Consider the following 20,880-nt stretch of genomic DNA (forward strand, 5'->3'; position numbering starts at 1 on the left):
ACATTTGACGAACGTATTCCTTGGTGTAATGGGGATGTTTCTGGCTGTTAGCAAACCTTTCTCCTGAAAGCTCTCTTTCCCAGAGATTCGACATATCACTTTCTTCACAAATACTGGAATGACTAAAATCTGTTCAAATACCATTCCATCTAATCATACATTAATAATGTCTCTCTAATTCTCATCACTTTCATTCTAAACTCTTTACCCACACTTACAATATTCTGTATCATTACCTGGAGCTCTACCTCCATTTCTACTACCACAATCGTATCATCAGTGTACTTGATGGTTTTTATTCTTTCTCCTCCCACTAAAAGTCTTTTGGTCTTTCCAGGGTGTTATTAATTAGCTTTTCAGCATATATATTGAAAAGTGCTGATGACATACAGCAATCCTGTCTCACACCTCTTCCAATACCTAAATCTTCAGTTTCATCTTCTTCTACTCGAACTACCATGTTCTGACTCGTATAGAATTGCTTATCTACCTTCCAATATACACCATTATCTTTCAGAATCTTCAAAAGCATACACCAGTCAATTCTATCAAATGTTTTTTCCCAGTTGCCAAAACAAAGATACATTTCTCTAGTCACTTCCAAAAATCTTTATGACATCATCCTCAGGCACCCAACTGTATCTCTGGTCCCCCTTCTTTTTCTAAGACTGAACTGATCTTCTCATATATTCTCCTCTATTTTCCTCTCTATTCTTGTCGGCACCACTCTGCTCACAGCCTTGGTGAAATGCCATATACAACTAATTATTCTGTAGCTTTATATTGATTGGCATTGCATTTCTTTGATATGAAAGCCATTATGGACTTAAGGAGATATTCAGGCCAGGTACCTATGTCATATATTCTATTGAATATATGTGTAATTCTAGTTGTAGAATCATTGCCTAAGACCTCCAGTTCCTCAAAGGGTATCTGATCACAGTCCATCACTTTTCTTTCCTCATGACTCTGGATCGCTTTATCCACTTCCCATTTTTCTGTTATTAGTCCCCAGTGGTTTCCATCACATTCTCATTCATCCTCTAAGAGTAATCACTCATGATCAGCCGTAAAATCATACAGAGTATTCATTGTTGCCTTTCCCTGCTTGTTTAGCATCCCTTGAATTTTTATACACTTTGCAGCTCTGGACATTTCATCGATTTCACATAAAACAGAATACTATTAACACAGTTTACAAACATTACAGGATTGTTTCTCCCACTCATCCATATATTTTTTTTGGCAACCTGCCATTCATTAAATCAAACAGAAATTCTGCCCAAGTCTTCATCAACACCCCTACACTGTCCAGTACACAACACTGTCTTTGGTAACCAGGCTCAGATTGCTGACCACACTACCCAACAGATCATTCATCAAGATGGAGAACTGGATTGTATCACACTTTCCTGGAGCATTTCCGATGTTCCCTTCATTTCCAATGAACACTTGCCGACTAGGGAAACATGCTGGGTGATATTGCCTTAAGAGTCTTCACACCATTAATATATCTGAGAACCTATTCCATAAGCTCTGACCTTGAATAGGAGTCTAAAATGTCATACACTGTCCACATATCTAGGAATATACGAGAGCATGTTGAAAAGTAATGCTTCTGAATCTGTAATGTGAAGACTCTAAGCTTTCTGAATAAAACAATTATTATTAATATTCTACACCTTTAATTTCTACATCTACATACTTTTTTCTCAACAGAGACACCCTGGTGACAAACACAATTCTCACAAAGAGAGACCAGTTTGTTGATACTGTCACTGTAGAATGTTTGACTTTGTTGATGAAGCCACAACCTCACCTCTGCCTGCACCACTTCATCAATCAAAGTGACGTCCTCAGGGGTGTTCTTTAAGTTTTGGAAACAGATGAAAATCAGATGAAGACAAGTTGGGACTGTACGGAGGATGATCAATGACAGTAAATCGAAGGCGTTGGATTGTTGCAGATGTCACAGCACTCCTGCATGATATGGCATTGTCATACTGAAGGTGAGGGTGCTCCATGTGTGGACAAACTCTTCAAATTCAAAACTAGATTACAGAATGCTGTTTCTAACACACTGGCATAGTTACATTACACACCATGTTACACATTACGATTCAGAGTCCTCTAGCACATATGTAGATGTGAAGAACAAAGATGTTAATAACTTCTGTTTTGTTTTAAAAGCTATGAGTTTTCACATAAAAAATTCAGGGGGCACTACTTTTCAGCATGTTCTCATAGAACCTGCCTGTTGGTCCTCATCCAAGGTTCTCAGGATATCATGTGTAAACTGAGTGGGTGAGCCATGTCTCGCACAAATGATGTTTTCTGAATCCCTGATGATTTACAGACAGTATGTGTAGGTACATTTTGAGCGATTTATTTTCATTGTATTATGATGACAAACTTTATATTATTTAGAGATGACCCCTGGATGAATAAATCAAATCAAACTGACTTGACCAACATTGCCACAGAGCTTGTGTGTGTTATACACCCAAACTCAACATATGAGTAACACTTCACCCTATTGTTCTGTGTTGAGGCACTAGAAGCATAGTTTCATGAGCAATCATGAACAATAAAGTACCTTACTGATACGGTAACTGAGTATCTCACTTTCGACATAGTCACTGGGCAGGACATAGACCACTGTAGCTATCCAATGCTCCTATTTTGTAACACAAACTGTGTCCATAGAGATAGCTTAAGATTCAAATGAAATATGATTTATATTATTCATTAATGATGAAAAGTCACACACAACGTGGAGACAAATGCATACATATTCCATCATCTTGCAGGCTTGCACCTGGGATAGTATTATTTTTTCCTCTGATGTTTTGGTGATAACTTTACAGCTGTCTTCAATGTGATTCACTGGCAGAATTTATTCCACTTGACACAATACGGTGGAGTAAATGAGAGTATGTCAGAGAAAATGTTGTAGGCAACGAGAGCATGAGACATAGATACAACTTTATACATGTAAGAGTAATACAGAGCAAGCACAGAATCAGCACATGCACAGTGTATGCTGTTTGCAATTATGTGATTGGATGGCATGTGTCAGACTAATTCTATAATATGTAAAAAATATTATCCTATGCACACCCAAAACATGATGGAATATTCTATCCATTGGGAAAACCTTCAAGAAATGAGTACATGCTGCTACTGGTGAAGTAACACAGTAAGATGGGTCATGGATAACGCTTGGATAGCTCACGCAGTGGAGCACTTGCCTACGAAAGGGAAAGGTCCCAGGTTCAAGCCCCAGTCCAGCACACAGCTTTAATCTCTCAGTAAGTTTCAATACATACACATCATACCTATGTGATTAAGCTATTCTACACATTTGCTGAACCAATACGGGTTGCATTCAATAGAAACAGTGATTTAGCATTAGACTGAAGTAGGCCAAAAGGCATACAGCTCCACATAAGAGACCACCATGGATCCAGTTGTCTTGTGCTCTGCCAATTGTACACTGCCCAGCAGGAATAAGTTTGGGTGACAGCACACACTCATGAGATATCTACTACATGCTTCACAGATTACCACTAAATGACTGGAGGAGGCATCTACATCTGCACATGTACACTGCAATGCAATGCAATAAGTAATAGGCCATCATAATGTTATGTTTGTGTTTTATGTACGATTATGGAATAAAAGGAATAGATAGGGTATACACAGGTTAGGGCACATCACTCGCATAAAGACAGCTCCATATGATGGATAGATTTCCAATAGGCATAGTTCATATCAGTTCAGGCAGGCTAGGAAAAAATCTTACCTTCATAGTCTTGGATGTTACTGAATTTAGCATATGTTAAAATGAAGGCCTAAGTAATGAACACATATTTTTTTTTTCTTTCTCCAAAAAAGTTTCTGCTCTGAGATACAGCCCTCCAAAGATGACACTGTGCATACCATTTTGAAGATGTGAATTTTTTAAAAATATTTAAAATGCTGTATATCTGGAACAGTTCTAGATATTTTGTTGGTTTTTTTTTAATATGAAAGATAATTGCTTTATGATTACAAAGAAATCCTCCATTTGGACTTATCTGTCCAAGTTCTTACACTATGCGTTCTGAACTTTTTTTTATAATTTATGCAATTTTTTTTTCAAAAATGTCAGGGTATAAAATTTTAATTTTTTTCTGTTCATTAGGACCATGTAGTTCCACATTCCCTGAAAGGGAGAGCTTCCATTTTTAGGTTGAACAACTGAAATTTTTGCCATGCATAAAACTTGTTTTATTATCACATAAAAGGCTCATAAAAATCAAAACCTAACATTATTTAACATAATTTTAGTTTTGAAAGATGAGTAAGAGACTCATGGTTCCAAAATGTATGTGGAATGTCCAAATACTTAAAGGTTTCAATTTATACAACTTCTGTGCGCTCTGTTTTGTACTGAAACTAGCCAGTCAATGAACTAAAAATGTGTTCCACTGCTTCAGAATCTTCCTTTCATATAGAGTGATGCCTTCCTGTGGAACCAATAGGAACTGGAGCACTTACAATCTTCAAAACATTGTGAACAGGAATTGAGCACTGATGGCGTTGTTGCTGTCCTTCAGCTGGAAACCTATATCCAGCAGCTGGACCATGTGGTAGCATAAAGTTCACTACAATTTCATTTAACCCATAACTGGTGTGTATAATCTCTGCAATCCACCAGCCACAGTCATACACACATGCCACAAACATCCCCCTTCTCAGGTTGTGAATCTCAATATTATCCTGCTGTTTCTGAGGTGTTGGCCAATTGAACGAAATTTCTTCTTTCTTGCTCTTTAAAGTGCGTGCAATATGAGTTTGCCCATAACTTGAGCCCAAAAATGTGTCTTCTGAATTCCTTTCACAGGAGCATTTTGTTTGGACCATTCTTCTTTCTTCTGCTCACAGAATTCTTCGATTTCCTCTTTAGACAAAAGAATGAGGGCTGTGGATGTGTAAGATTTCACGACTCTTGTAAAATCTTCAGTATTCTGAATCGCAGCTGAATTTGGCCTGGACAGATTATGTTTTGTAGCATGGTGCTTCAACAGACATCCTACACCATCACAAAGCCCCTTCCTGTGACCAGTAGCACTGTATACCCAGTCAGTTGGCACAAGCAACTTAGTCAATTCAAACAGCTGGTAACGATTTTTAAAATGATTAGGAGCACAATCAGAAGTAATGACAATCTTCTCTGTCCCTGTTTGCAGTTGAAGAATTTTGAGCATTGGTAGCAAAGCATGTGCTGAGTCATATCCTGTGTCATCACTTACAACTACAATACTTGTGGCTTGTTTTGAAAATTTGTCACTCCTGTAAAAATTGAAACCTGGTTATTACTCCAAAGATACCCTTGTACTTCTTGTGGGAGGATTAAAGACCAGTTCTCAGCAAAATCACAGTGAAGCACTAAACATAGTTCTTCAGCCTCTACACACCCTTTCACTTCTGCAAAGTGTTGTTGTTGCAATATCTTCAGATGCTGGTGTGGTACTGTTTTCATTGTCCATTTAACAAGTTCACCAATGAAAATATCAAAGGCAACAGTTTTCTTAATTAGTTTATTTTCCTACCATGTTGCATATGTAATTTCTGCAGAGTTATCTGCTATGTCTTCCAGGCCAAGTGTCTGTAAAGACAGTCCTACCTTTCCAGGGCACTCATTACATTCTTGAAACAAGGGGTGCAAGAGTGCTTTGGATAATTTTCTTCTGAAGATGGAATTTCTACTTTGAAGAGTGTGGTCAGTTTTGCTGTAGTGTATTCATCCAGAACTTTAGTAATTTCTCTGCACTTTCTTGATGCATAGAGCTCATGACTTGACTTCACTGACCACAGTTTCTTAACAGGACTTACATCTACCTCTGTAGTTGACTGATTCATGGTATTTAATTCTTCCTCTACGGATGCAAAATCTGCATCATCTGCACATGGGAGGCTTCACCTAGTTCAGATACTATCATTGTTGTTATTCCATCAAGACATTTAAAACACAAAAATTCACCACTGAAAAAGTCTTCACTTTGAAAGAGAGTCTTCAAATGAGAACACTTATTCACAACCTGAACAAAGTCTGTTTTCTGTTCGTCTCATATATCACTCTTTTTATGGATATGCAAATAGTCAGCACACTTCATTCTTCTGTGGCCCCAGTCAGAAGACATTTCAAAGAGTCCTTTTCGCAAAACAAAATGCAACTGTGCCAACAGGCAAATTTCTCATGAAAACACAGAACTCACTGGATGGTCTCAGATTTCTTAGAGGCCTCTTCAGTAAACAAATTAGCATTTAACAATTACAATACAGAAACTTGCAATGAAGAACCATGACACAGAAACTGACAAGAAACTGCAACAAAGTGTAAGAAATATCTGCAACAATGAAAGTGAAAGAAATAACTGCAACAAAGAAAGTGATAAGAAATAACTGCAACAAAGACAATAGAAATAAACATTGTAACAAAGAAATTAGTTGGAAACAACTACAGTGAAGACATACATTACGCCTGAAAAGTAAAAAAATTATCTTTTAGAATAAAACCTGACCAACTAAAAAGTGCAAGCTCTTCTTTACAGAGAATATAGTACTACATGGTACTAATCAACAGAAAAAAAATCTAACTTTTGCTGGATTGGCATTTTTGGAAAAAAAAAAAAAAATTCTGTAAATTATAAAAAAAAAATTCACAAGGCGATAGTAAAAGAACTTGGACAGATATGTCCAAATGGAGGATACCTTTGTAATCATAAAGCAATTATTATCTTTCAAATAAAAAAACTCTAGCAAAATATCTAGAACTGTTAAGAGTTACAGCATTTTAAAAAAATTTCCGAAATTCACATCTTCAAAATTATGTTCACAGTTTCTTCTTTGGAGGCCTGTATCTCGAGGCAGAAATTTTTTTGGAGGAAACAAAAAAATACGTGTTTTTTACTTACTCCTGAATTTTAACATACACTAAATTCAATAACATCCAAGACTATGAAGGTAACCCCCCCTCCCACATGAAGTGATACGGATTATACCAATAACAGCATCTAACGCTCACTCTATAAGAAAAGGTAGAATATAATGGCAAACTGCTGATAAGGAACTGACTTTGGCCAAGGGTGTGGATAAGCTGAACATATACTGACCTACTACAGGGAATTTAAGGACACAACTGCCAAAAGTGAGATGAACAGGATGTCACACACACGGGATAAATTTTTGTTAAGGAACATATTCTCATAAAGGTAGCCTTTAAGGGTTATTTACAGCAGGCATCTGCAAGACCCTGAGAACATTTTTCTAAGGATATGTTCAAATGAATTTATAACAAGTGTTCAAAGAGGCTATCCCAAGTCACAATACATGCCTGAAACCCTGACAGCAATGACCATCCAACTGTGTTCACCATAGAAGGTCTTGTTCGATGTTGTGAAATGCATCACTGATTTGGGGTCAACAGAAGCGTCCAGTTCCACCTGTCTGCTCTGACCCGTGACATAATGGTGTTGTGGTGTGGGACATCACTACGGGGTAGTGTTTTTGAGTTGGTTGTGTTTGTAGATGTCGCGTTGTTGTATTTGATGGTGCCCTCTAGTGGCAGAAGTGGACATTCTGAGTTTACGTGTGGCATTGGGTTCATTTGAGTTTCAATTGTCAATGTGCTAACGTGGTTTTGAGTTTAGGTAGTTGGTTCGATATGTGGGATGTGGAAGTGTTTTCAATGAGTTACTAAGTTTTTTTTGTTTTGTTTATGTGTTTGGCATTTTTGTGAGGTCCAATTAGTTTGGTGCTTGTTGTGCAGAAAGAAATCCAAAAAATTATTGCTTTTCAGTTACGTAGGGATATGACAGATTTCGAGTGAGTGCTTCAGGAGATTTTTTGTTTAGAGAGAGAGAGTGTGTGTGTGTGTGTGTGTGTGTGTGTGTGTGAGAGAGAGAGAGAGAGAGAGAGAGAGAGAGAGAGAGAGAGAGAGAGAGGGGGGGGGGGGGGCGGGAGGCAACCTAAGTGGTTTTGCCAGAGGCTTGTTGGTAAGTAACCGATAGCTGTAGTTGAATGGTAGAATTATATAGGTCAAGGGAAATATCCGATTCCTGTGGTGGAGTTTGTGTGATTATTTGTTTTAGGATGGTGTGGTATTTTTTTATTGTTGTATATTTAGCATGTCCCCTCCCTAAACCCCCGACAATTTTCTGTAGTTGTCCCATTAGTTTCATTTTGGGAGTGAGAGGTTACTGTGTCATTTTTATTTTTGTTTGCATTTGTCAGCATATGTACATAGTGACATCATCGTCGCCATATTGTATACTTGTATGCGTACGAACTATGCATTTCCTGCATGGGTCAAAACAGATGGATGGAATCTGACACTTCTGTTATGACATGTTTCTGGCAATCAGCACTGGCCTGGAGATTGCAGTAAATTACACAACACCTGAAGTACCCTAAAGAAAAATTCTAAGAGTGTTACGCCATCAGTCACATGTACTCGTCAAACAACAGGTCCTGCTCAAGCAATCAAATGCTCCCAAACTCAAAAGTTAACTACACATGCACAACATTGAAATGTGCTGAGGCTCCATTCTGATGGAGCCAGAGGTTGTTGTGCACATAAAGTGCCACTGTGTCCAGGAGTTCTGCAAATATAGCATTTAGAAACTGATGGTAAGCTGCTCCCATTACACAAACTGGCAGAAGTACAAGTTCTAGAAGGTGTTTACTTATCATTCCAATCCAAATGTTAACAAGACCTACAAGAAATTATATATCCCATATCTGACTATCCCCACTGTTAAAGTAAGTGGTACACGTATAGTAGCTCCTCTCTGTGAATAACACTTGTGTGTGTGGAGAGCACATTATTCCTATTTTGATGAACAAACCACCGCACAGAGTCCACATATGGTACAAAATCAGATGGTCCTAATGACAACAACTTCTGACTGTGCCTACACATTCAATAAGTTTCACCCATGCAATACAGTTAAGGGGCCTATGTGAGCTGTGCCTATCACTCTGGTTGTAAATGAATTAATTAGCCTGTTTACCACATTATGAAAATCCATTGTTCTCACATGGCACCTTCCACCATTAACATGCTGAGGATAAAAACAGTTATGAAATACACAAACCTACGAACTAAAGGTCTACAACCAGAATAATTACTTCTACAATGTTTAACTACTAGTTGGCTACACTGGGTTACATGTACACTTCTACCAAATGACAGATAAAAAAGAAAATGTCCCTTAACAAAAACTGATCGTCTGTGTGTGACCTATAGCCTGCAAAGTCTGTTGGTTAAGTTCTGAAACAAACTGCATTTCATGTACTATAATGGCATCAGAAACAGGTACGCAAAGTTATGATTTGAACATTGACCAACCAACAAATTCACTACTTTTTCCTGAACACCCATAAAAAAAGTAGCTCAAAAGCAGCAACTTCAGCAAAATCACAACAAAAGGAAATGGTGACACGTTACAAAAAAAGGAACACTGTTACTACCAAATTTTCCAACTCGTCAAAATGTTAAGTGTTTTAGTATTACTATTTTATTTCAAGATTCGAATACTACAGGATTAATTATGCATTGAAATCACACCCAAGATAAATTTGCAAGACCACTAAAATGAGGTAAATCATCTTTCAACTCTGTGGGTATCTTGAACAGATGACAAGCCTGAAAAGAAAAAGTCTAGGTTGAATGTGATGTCACGGTCATCATAGTAAGAGTATAAGCTCAAACTGTGGAAGGGAGGAGAATTAAATCCACTTTATCAATTTCGAACAAACAATTCTGGTATTTGCCTCCACCAATTTTGGAAACACAGGAAGGCTAAGCTTGGGTGTCCAAGTGGAGATTAAAACCACCGAATGTGAGCCCAGTGTCTTAACACCGCACTATGTCACACGGTGGAAAGAAAAGAGAAACATACAGCTTTTATGATGAATGACTGCAACATTTTGTCATCATCATTTATGTAAAAGCTATACAAAAATTTGCAAACGTACAACAATATGGAGCAGAAGGAAATACCTATCATAACATTAAATTCTCACAAGCATTGTCTACTCTGTTTACAAAAAACACTTCATAGCAATGACACACCCCCAAACATAATTCTTACCAAATTGTTCCTGTATCACTTAAACACTGGGTTTGCACAACACGTTTTTGCACAACTCAGTGCACAAATTTTAAGTAAACTGTGTGCTACACTGGATCTGAATGCCTCGCAACAGCTATGGATGGCATCAAACTCCAATCAGGCAGTCAACATATATCTGTACTTAAAGAGTACAGATAATTACTACTCTTCTCAGTCAAAATAAGAAGCTTACACACAATGTAACACAAACACACTTCTTAGCAGTATTTTTATTTCTAATAATCAGTTTCCTCTGAAGAACAACATAAGTATTCAAGTTTCACTAAGCACCTTCATCTCCAGGGTAAATTGTAGTCTCCCTTCTCACCAATGTAACAAACATAGCAATAAAATATTTATAAAAAGAGAAAACACACCAAGAAAACTGAAGAAACTATTATTGCCATCAGAACTAAGAAATATTCTGAGATTTGCCAGAAACCACATTGTATTTGTTTCCGATTTGTGCGTTACTGATCATTAACCATGCGACACTTACTTACTTTCCTTAAGTTATTCGAAAATCCCAAGGCAATGTCTTATATCCAGAATGAGACTTTCACTTTGCAGCAGAGTGGGCAGTGATATGAAACTTTCTGGCAGATTTAAACTGTATGCCAGCCCAAGAGTCGAACTCAGGACCTTTGCCTTTCGTGAGCAAGTGCTCTACCGACTGAGATACCCAAGCATGACTTGCAACCTGTTCTCACAGATTCAATTCTGCCAGTACCTCGCCTCCTACCTTCCAAACTTGCCCTCGAAAGGGAAAGGTCCCGAGTTCGAGTACAGTACACAGTTTTAATCTGCCACGAAGTTTCAACATCATACATGCTGTTACTTCCATTAAGGTATGTGTTCACTTTTCCACGAAAGACAATCAACAAAGCACAATTCACTGAAATTCAAATATTTAATGCTGTTGTGACCGATACTCTACTCTCAGCTAGAACCACTGATGAAATTAGAAGTGGGTGTGTATCAGAAGTGGGGATACGGTGATAGCTAACATGGGGGATGGATATCAACTGTAATGACCTGCATTCAGCTATATTCAAACTTGAAATTATGTTTACAGGAAAAATTTGCATATGCTGAAGCAGAGAACTGGTCCTTGGTTAGCATCGTCCATAGCAGTCCTGCTTTTCTTTGTTAACTTTTATTTCTCAATGACATTCTTGTCACATAATAAGTGTAACATTGGTAGGCATAAAACGAGCCAGCAGACTAACAAATTTACGATTCTAACACAGTCCTCTACCTAAACAAACTTACATCTATATAGTTTCCTATTGATGTCATGTTATTGTTTAAAACAAACTACTGCCTCCATTTGGTAATTCTAGCCAGTCAAATCAACAATGTGTAAAACCACATCTTCCTGTGTTATTCAAATAAATATAATACACACCAAAAGCATTTTCACAGAGCATGTTCTTTCTACACACTGCAAGCATCCCTTGTATCTTCTTTGTTGGGCTGTTACTCAACAAAACAAATGGCGCAGCAAAAAGACATCATGATTTTCCATTATGACAAACCACATATTAGCATCAGTACATTTATTCAAATTTAATTTTTTACGTTTTCTCTAAGCCACTACAGATTAAATGCAAAGGTAGTTGCTTTCGAAGTATCAATTTTTACGTTCCCCTAAGAACTTAGGGAACCCCCAGTGAAAAGGATAACTTTATATATATAAAATTGCGCACTTTGATCAACTCTTCAAGTTCTCTTCAAAATCCGCAGTAATGCTCTTACAGACGCAAATGCCACTTTAAAAAGCAACTCCTAGCTGTGAAACTCGGAAATTTGTGTGCCCTGCATACATTAATACTCTGTAAACATTTATATTACTGTAGGACAAGTCAGAGCAACACAAAGCACTTGTGTAGCACAAACGTGGCCCTCAGAACAAAAGGTGACGTTATTCGTGAGCCTCATTTGTGCTTCCATTTAAGATGCTACGGGTTGTAACAACAACTTCCAACGATTAGTACAAATAGAGGGACTGCTGCCAACCAGCCAGTATTTACATTGGTGACTCCCTAAGTAAACAGAAACACGCGAAACAATCATTTATAAGGAAACATATGAGCCTGCAACCTGCGCCTACGTTGAATTCTGTATTGTGTGGGTTCACTATTTCGCGATTTCTAAATAAATGCGTCAACTCTCACTGACTTTACGTAAACTGATTATACACTGGTTGCATTCACTAGATAATGCGTTACGGATATTCAATTCCGTTCATCTAAAATGGTCATGAAGTACATTCGAGCAGCAAAATATTAATCCACAAGTCCCAAATGAATAGCCAGGTTTTCAAACAACTTATGCCATGGGCATAAATCACAAAGATTTCGTGTAACTGTGCATACAAATGTGATCAATCAAGTCTCGATTGTGTTGCACTTATGATTAGAACAAAGATGAAAATGACATCTAAGTTTTGATAATGTTCGAAATCTAACGAAAGCTGTATATGAACAAACAAATGCCTGTAATTTCTCATCCATGTACTAACGTTACTATCGTCCTCATTTTTGTACTCCCCCTTTTATTGTTATATCGAAGCTCAACAAAACAATTATCAGACTCACCTGCGATAATTGATGTTTACAAAAACTTCCATTTCTCACTTTTAACATAAATTTTCTGAACACATCCTGAGCGAAACGAAGAAACAAATTACACACATATAACCACCATTGGGTATCACAACCATAATATCGCTAAAACTCGCAGGCATTGCTTCAGCGTAAAAAACACTATGTCGGATTTGGTTACAAGGGTAAACTGAGTCTCTATTTCGAAGAAACAAACACAGCGCACGAAAACAGACACATCATATTGTCTTCTATTTGCATCTCCTTCAGTCACTAACACACCTCCAAAACACAAGCAAACGCATCTCGACAAATCGATTTCAACCCCGCAGCAAGATAATGTATATCACAGCCAAAGATATAAAATAGTATGCTACCAGAGCCTTTCGAAATAATTATGTTTTGTCTTGGCTAATATAAATTATAACTAACTTATGGTAGCAAACGTGTAAAAATAAACAAACAAATTAACTCTTTTCCATATGAGAAAGAGTCAGTCAATGTAGTGCATTTTGTTATCTGCGAGAATAGGTGCATCCTACAGTGCGTCAGGCACTCCTGGAACATTAGCTTGCGACTGTTTAAATTCGATAGAAAATAAAAATGAATGACATTTCTAAACATTAAGCAAGAACTTTCGTAGGTATCCCAACGCATTTTGTATATGCAAAAATCACTTGTTTTTATGGTTTAACGACAGATGTCTATCACTTCGAAATTTTTATTTATTGCTAAGTTACATGTTGTATAGACAACGTTGTAGCAGTTCTGTGTTCCCGCGACACATGTGCATTTATGCTGCAGCAAACACAGCAATGACGTACAAAGTGAAGTACAATGACATGTAGGAGATTCGATTTGCAAGTGATATGAGCTCGATCAGATGGAAACCCAGTTGTAAGCAAAGAAGGGAAATCAGAAAGGTGGATGGAGTATATAGAGGGTCTATACAAGAGCGATATACTTAAGGGCAATATTATGGAGGATATAGATGTAGATGAAATTGGAGATATGATACTGCGTGAAGAGTTTGACAGAGCACTGAAAGACCAAAGTCGAAATAAGGCCCAGGAGAAGAAGACACCATTCCATTAGAACTACTGATAGGCTTGGGAGAGCCAGCCTTGACAAAATTCTACAATCTGGTGAGCAAGATGTATGAGACACTCGAAATACCCTCAGACTTCAAGAAGAATATAATAATTCCAATCCCAAAGAAAGCAGGCGTTGACAGATGTGTAAACTACCGAACTATCAGTTTAATAAGTCACGGCTGCAAAATACTAACACGAATTCTTTACAGACGAATGGAAAAACTGGTAGAAGCCGACCTTGGGGAAGATCAGTTTGGATTCCATAGAAATGATGGAACAAGTGAGACAATACAGACCCTATGACTTATCTTAGAAGATAGGTTAAGGAAAGACAAAGCTACGTTTCTAGCATTTGTAGGCTTAGAGAAAGATTTTTACAATGTTGACTGGAATACTCTCTTTCAAATTCTGAAGGTGGCAGGGGTAAAACACAGGGAGCGAAAGGCAATTTACAATTTGTACAGAAACCAGATGGCAGTTATAAGAGTCGAGGGACATGAAAGGGAAGCAGTAGTTGGGAAGGGAGTGAGACAGGGTTGTAGCCTATTCTTGATGTTGTTCAATCTGTATATTGAGCAAGCAGTATAGGAAACAAAAGAAAAATTCGGAGTAGGAATTAAAATCCATGGAGAAGAAATAAAAACTTTGAAGTTCGCCGATGACATTGTAATTCTGTCAGAGACAGCAAAGGATCTGGAAGAGCAGCTGAACGGAATGAACAGTGTCTTGAAAAGAGGATATAAGATGAACATCAACAAAAGCAAAACGAATATAATGGAATGTAGTTGAATTAAATTGGGTAATGCTGAGGGAATTAAATTAGAAAATGAGACACTTAAAGTAGTAAATGAGTTTTGCTATTTGGGGAGCAAAATAACTGATGATGGTCGAAGTAGAAAGGATATAAAACGTAGACTGGTAGTCGCAAGGAAAGCGTTCCTGAAGAAGAGAGATTTGTTAACATCGATAGTGTCAGGAAGTCGTATCTGAATGTATTTGTATGGAGTGCAGCCGTATATGGAAGTAAAACATGGACGATTAATAGTTTGGACAAAATACAATAGAAGCTCTCGCAATGTGGTGCTACAGAAGAATGTTGAAGATTAGATGGGTAGATCACAAAACTAATGAGGAGGTATTGAATAGAACTGCGGAGAACAGAAATTTGTGGCACAACTTGACTATAATAAGGGATCGCTTGGTAGGACATATTCTGAGGCATAAAGGGATCACCAAATTAGTATTGGACGGTAAAAATCGTAGAGGGAGACCAAGAGATGAATACACTAAGCAGATTCAGAAGGATGTAAGTTGCAGTAGGTACTGGGAGATGAAGAAGCTAGCACAGGATAGAGAAGCATGGAGAGCTGCATCATACCAGTCTCTAGACTGAAGACCACAACAACAACAACATGAGCTCGATTTCTCGAAATCATACTAAAGCAGCAGTTGTTACATCTAGTTATGTACTAGGGTAATCCCAGAAGTAAGGTCTCCTATTTTTTATAAGTACAGAACTCTGTTTGTGTGGCAGTTGGCCATACTGTTATGAAGAGTGCTTCACGCACTGTGTGTAAACATGCGCACACCGCGCTGAGGCGCTCAGTGTTGGCTTGGTAGCCGTTGAGAATGGAGCTCCCGTTGGATGTTACCGCCAAATGCGAATTTCGTGCAGTTATTCGGCATCTGAACGCAATGGGAACTGCGCCGATTGAAATCCATCGCCAATTAACGGAAGTGTATGGTGAGTCGTGCATGGATGTCAAAAATGTTCGTAAGTGGTCTAGAGAATTTGCAGCTGGTCGGACCGAAATTCACCACGAACAAAGGAGCGGGAGACCGTCAATTTCTGAGGAGACAGTATTGAAGGTTGAGCATAGCATGCGTGAAGATCAGCGGGTCACCCTGGATGATCTCTGTTCCTTGGTTCCTGAGGTTTCCCGAACACCGCTCACAGAATTTGAACGGAAACATTGAACTACCGGAAGGTGTGCACAAGATGGGTGCCACGCATGCTGACTGAGGACCACATGTGGCAACGATTTGATGCTTCCCGCGCATTTCTTCACCTCCTTGCAGCCAAACAGGACAACTTTCTGGACTCAATTGTCACGGGTGTACGAAATCTGGGCATACCACTTTACAGCTGACACAAAGCAACAATCACGCCAGTGGTGGCATCCTTCTTCGCCAAAGCCACAGAAACTGAAACAAACACAGTCTTCCGGTAAAGTCATGACAACCGTTTTATGGGATCGGAAAGAGGTATTGTTGGTCGACTTTATGCCTACTGGGACCACAATTAACGCTGACAGGTACTGTGAGATTCTGAAAAAACTCGAACGGGCAATTCAGAACCGGAGAAGAGGAATGTTGAGCAAGGGTATACACATTCTCCATGATAACGCTCGCCACACATCGCTCGGAAAACCGTTGCTCTTCTGCAACAGTTTCAGTGGAACATAATAACCCACCCACCCTATATTCATGACTTGGAACCCAGTGACTATCACCTGTTCCCTAGGTTAAAAGAACATTTGGCCGGAAAGTTATTCTGCTCCTACAATGAGGTGAAAGAGTAGGTTCTTAACTTTCTGAACAGTATGGCGGCGAGCTGGTACGACATGGGTATACAATTACTGCCACAGCGTCTACAAAAATGCATCGACAGAAATGATGATTATGTTGAAAAATAGCTAAACGTTCAAGCTATAAACAGATGTAATCCATTGTAGAAGTAAACAGGTCTATGTACTTACAAAAAATAGGAGACCTTACTTTTGGGATTACCCTCATACTACAGTCATGCGAAAGAGGATCTTAATCGATGGCCAATTGAGTGCATGGTTCCATAAGCTGTGGAAAAGAAGAACAAGAGAGGGATAACGATCTGAGAGACAGTGAAGTTCAGTAGGAACCCTAGAGGAGAACACCTGAGAAGGCCAGTTTGATAGTTGGAGACGCGCCACAGATGCTTTTCCCTGCTTGCTGTCAGCTTCTATTCACTGTACCAACGTCTCCGTTTGCTTTTCATAAGTCTCGTTCCATAGTACACCAGAGCTTGTAATCTCATAAAATATGTGTCTCTACCTATCCAGATAAAGCACTCTGAGAGAGTCTTGATGTGGAGCCAGTAAATATCTACAATTAAACAATATCACATTCCTGTCACTTCTATTTTAGAATTATATGTACACTGCACACATTTCAACAGTGTGAAAGCAACCAACCTGGTGCACACTGTAATAAATTAAATGAACCTGTTAGCATAAACTAACCTCAGAGAAATTAGGTAATTAAGTATCCAGCTACCTAAATTAAGGTTGAGTCACATGTCTCTTTCATTAGGGGAGATTTGCAGACGTAATATTTTGCCACCCAAACCTTGAGCTCATGCATCACAGTATATTGACAAATCATTATGATGTGAAGGTTTCAAAATTTGGAAAATAACTAACTGATGCCATATATTTGTCATATTCTCCTATGGCTATGTACTAGCTGTTTATCTTGTTCTACCTATGACTATTCATCAGCAGATTAGGTATCTTGACAGTACTACTAGTTATCCTGGATATATAAGATGACTGGGAGATTGGTCTAGGATTTTTATGGTTGTATAATTCACTCTTCTCTACACAAAATTCGGGATGAGTAATGGAAATGCAGTGCTGCAGAAGAATGTTGAAGATTAGATGGGGAGATCATGTAACTAATGAGGAGGTACTGAATAGAATTGGAGGAAGAGAAATTTGTGGCACAACCCAACTATAAGAAGGGATCGGTTGGCAGGACACATTTTGAGGCATCTGAATGGATGGAAGCAGGGGCGAGTGGGGGAGGGGGGGGAGGTTAAAATAGTACTGGGATAGCAAAATATGAATACAGCAAGTAGATTCAGAAGGATGTAGGTTGCAGTAGTTACTTAGAGATGAAGAGGCATGCACAAAACTGAGTAACATGGAGAGCTGCATCAAACCCGTCCTTGAATTGAAGACTTATAAAACAACGATGGAAAGTATAAATTGTGTTTTATGGTAGTAATATGTTTAGACATAGCATTTATTGAAAAGATAATTTCTATCAACTGTATCATATATCATGTAAATGCACTTGTTTAGACATCTGCATAGATGCAAGTGTCTGTAGAAGGTGCAGTAATATTGACTTGGTGGGTGAAAGCCTGCAGTGATGTGGGTATATGCAGATGTATCTACAGATATCTGTAATTACAAGTATTTTGTGGTTAAAAGATAAAGGACAGTGTCAATATTTCGATTTTGATCTACTTTTGCATTAGAAGTGATTAGTAATAATAATTGTTGTTTAACTCGTCGTAATTTGCCGCTATAGTGACTTGAATGCACAGTTTGTTGGAAATGATAGACATATTGTTGGTATCTGTGGGCACTGAAGATGGCGACATAGAAATCTTAGAGGTTTTCTGCACAAATAAATGTATGCCTTATTCCTATCATACCAGCGGACAACTTATGTCTGAGTCATTTCGGCTTCATTTGTATTAAAAGAGATCTTTTATATAATGATTGAAAACAACCACGAAGCAGCATGAACGCTATTCTAGGACAGTCTATCCATTGTAATCTTTGCTTCATCGTCTAACTCCTGTTTGTATATCAGACAAGGCACCAATAAAATTTATCAATTTTTCCTTATTTGACTTGCGAATGTAGAGGAAATATCCAGCAGAAAATTTCACAAAATCCATGTCAATAACTATGTCAGAAAGTTGTAGTTTAAGGAATGTATCAAGAATATGACAGATTATGTTGTATTAAAATGTGATCATGTTCAGCCAATATGTAATTAGTGTATAGAATGTAAATTACTAGGTCCAACTTCATCAGATAAAAATTCTAGCCAGTTAAAGTGGTTTACAATATTTTAAGACGGAAGTGGATAAAAAACCTGTAGATGTAGATAAGAGACTTGAAAAGGCAGTGTGCATCCAAATAACATGTTTCTTATCCATGCAGACCTCTAACCACATTTATCCAGAAGCACAGCTTATCGTTAGGTTCAATAATTGATGGTTCAGGTGCAATGAAGACGATTGATTAGATATGTGTCATTTAAAAGTAATTTCAACCAACATAAAAAAATGGTTTTTAACTTCGATTGTTTGTTAACACTGAAAACTATTTAGGTCTTGTATATTCAGCCACTGTATATGATATTATTTTCTGAATGTCAACAAATATGAAACTTGTTTTAGTGTATAAAACATTCTACAGAATTATGAGTATGATCGACCACCACATTAAGTAACTGAATATACTGCCCATCCACTGAATACGTTTTAGTAGCAGCATCTCAACAGTAATGTACACCATCTTGAATGAAGTTGTATGCAATCATGACACAAAGCAGACATGATGGATGACGGATGACAAGTATGAGTATGGTAGGCTATAATAAATCGTTTCTTCCAGTGTCGTCGTAACTGCCGTCTGCTTCACATCTGTGCAGCAAGCAACGTAAATTTATGTATTAACTGTGTTTTTCCAGCTTTTCACTTCTTTTTCCGTGTGTTTTTGCTCTTAGGAAGCTTTAATTTTCGAGTGCTAGTAACAGTGTTCCACAGATTTCGTGTTTGTTTTGAATACAGTCCAGAGACAGTTAGTGCTTATTTTCATTGTTTCCAACAAGACGTGTCTAGTAACCACAGTTTAATCAGCTATCAGCCGCCTTTAGTAAATTAGCAGTCTAGTTGAAAGTTCATTACTTAACTTTCTACAGTAAATTGTTGATTTCTTAGGCTGGATAGGACGTGTGGCTGCTGTGTACGGACGCAGGAGGAGCTGGCCACTGTTCGCGAACAGCTGAACGTGCTGATGACCGTGGTCAGCCGTCTTCAGGCTGCTGCCTCGGAGTGTAGCGGCAGTGGGGAGTCTGGTGCGTCGCATGGTACACCCCAGGTGTCACATGCTTCATCCTCGGTCCCTGCTGTCGAGATATCTAGGCGGGTACCGGGAGCGGTTGGGCCAACCTCTCCCCAAGGGGAGTGGCGGGTTCAATGGCGTTCGCGTCGCATGAGGCGGAGGGTCAATGTGGAGGCTGGCCGTGTGGTGTCGCCCGCTCTGCCTGTGAGTGGACATGTGGCCACTCCTTCAGCAAGGTCCGAGCAGGCACACGGGGGAGGGTTCAAACATTTCAAATGGCTCTGAGCACTATGGGACATCTAAGGTCATCAGTACCCTAGAACTTAGAACTACTTAAACCTAACTAACCTAAGGACAACACACAATCCATGCCCGAGGCAGTGTTCGAACCTGCGACTGTAGCGGTCGCGCGGTTTCAGACTGAAGCGCCTAGAACCGCTCGGCCACATCGGCCGGCACAGGGAGGAGGAGTTTATTAGTGATTGGGAGCTCCAATGTCAGGCAGGTGATGGAGCCCCTTAGGGAAATAGCGGAAAGGTCAGGGAAGGAGGCTAGTGTTCACTCTGTCTGCTTGCCAGGGGGTCTCATCTGAGATGTGTAGGAGGCCCTGCCAGCAGCAATACAGAGCATTGGGTGCACCCGACTGCAAATTGTTGCTCATATCGACACCAGTGACTCCTGCCGTCTGGGTTCAGAGGTCATCCTCAGTTCATACAGGCGGTTAGCGGAGTTGGCGAAGGCGGAAAGCCTCGCTCGCGGGGTGGAATCTGACCTTCCTGTTTGAAGTGTAGTTCCCAGAACCGATCGCGGTCCTCTGGTTTGGACCCAAGTGGAAGGCTTAAACCAGACGCTCAGACGATTCTGCAGAGATCTGCAGTACAAATTTCTCGACCTCCGCTATCGGGTGGAGAAATGCAGGGTCCCCATGAATAGGTCAAGCGTGCATTACACGTAGGAAGCGGCTACAAGGGTAACAGAGTACGTGTGGAGTGCACATATGGGTTTTTTAGGTTAGAGAATTCCCTCCCTAGGCCCGACAAGACGCCTCCTGAGACGTGACAAGGTAGCAGTAGGAAAAACGCAACAGGGAATGACAATATTAATGTGGTAATAG

At 39.1% G+C, this 20,880-nt stretch overlaps 1 protein-coding gene across 1 annotated transcript in view; it reads right to left on the reverse strand.

Annotated features, from left to right (window-relative positions):
* Positions 1 to 13,043, reverse strand: part of LOC126248901 (arginine-glutamic acid dipeptide repeats protein) — a 169,142-nt gene extending 156,099 nt beyond the window's left edge. The window contains exon 1 of the mRNA XM_049950374.1: positions 12,764 to 13,043. Within this exon, the coding sequence (XP_049806331.1) occupies positions 12,764 to 12,811 (48 nt within the window). The 5' untranslated portion in view covers positions 12,812 to 13,043. The remainder of the gene's footprint in view (positions 1 to 12,763) is intronic.
* Positions 13,044 to 20,880: the final 7,837 nt, after the last annotated feature.

Source organism: Schistocerca nitens, chromosome 3 (assembly GCF_023898315.1).
Source record: "Schistocerca nitens isolate TAMUIC-IGC-003100 chromosome 3, iqSchNite1.1, whole genome shotgun sequence".
Taxonomy (NCBI): domain Eukaryota; kingdom Metazoa; phylum Arthropoda; class Insecta; order Orthoptera; family Acrididae; genus Schistocerca; species Schistocerca nitens.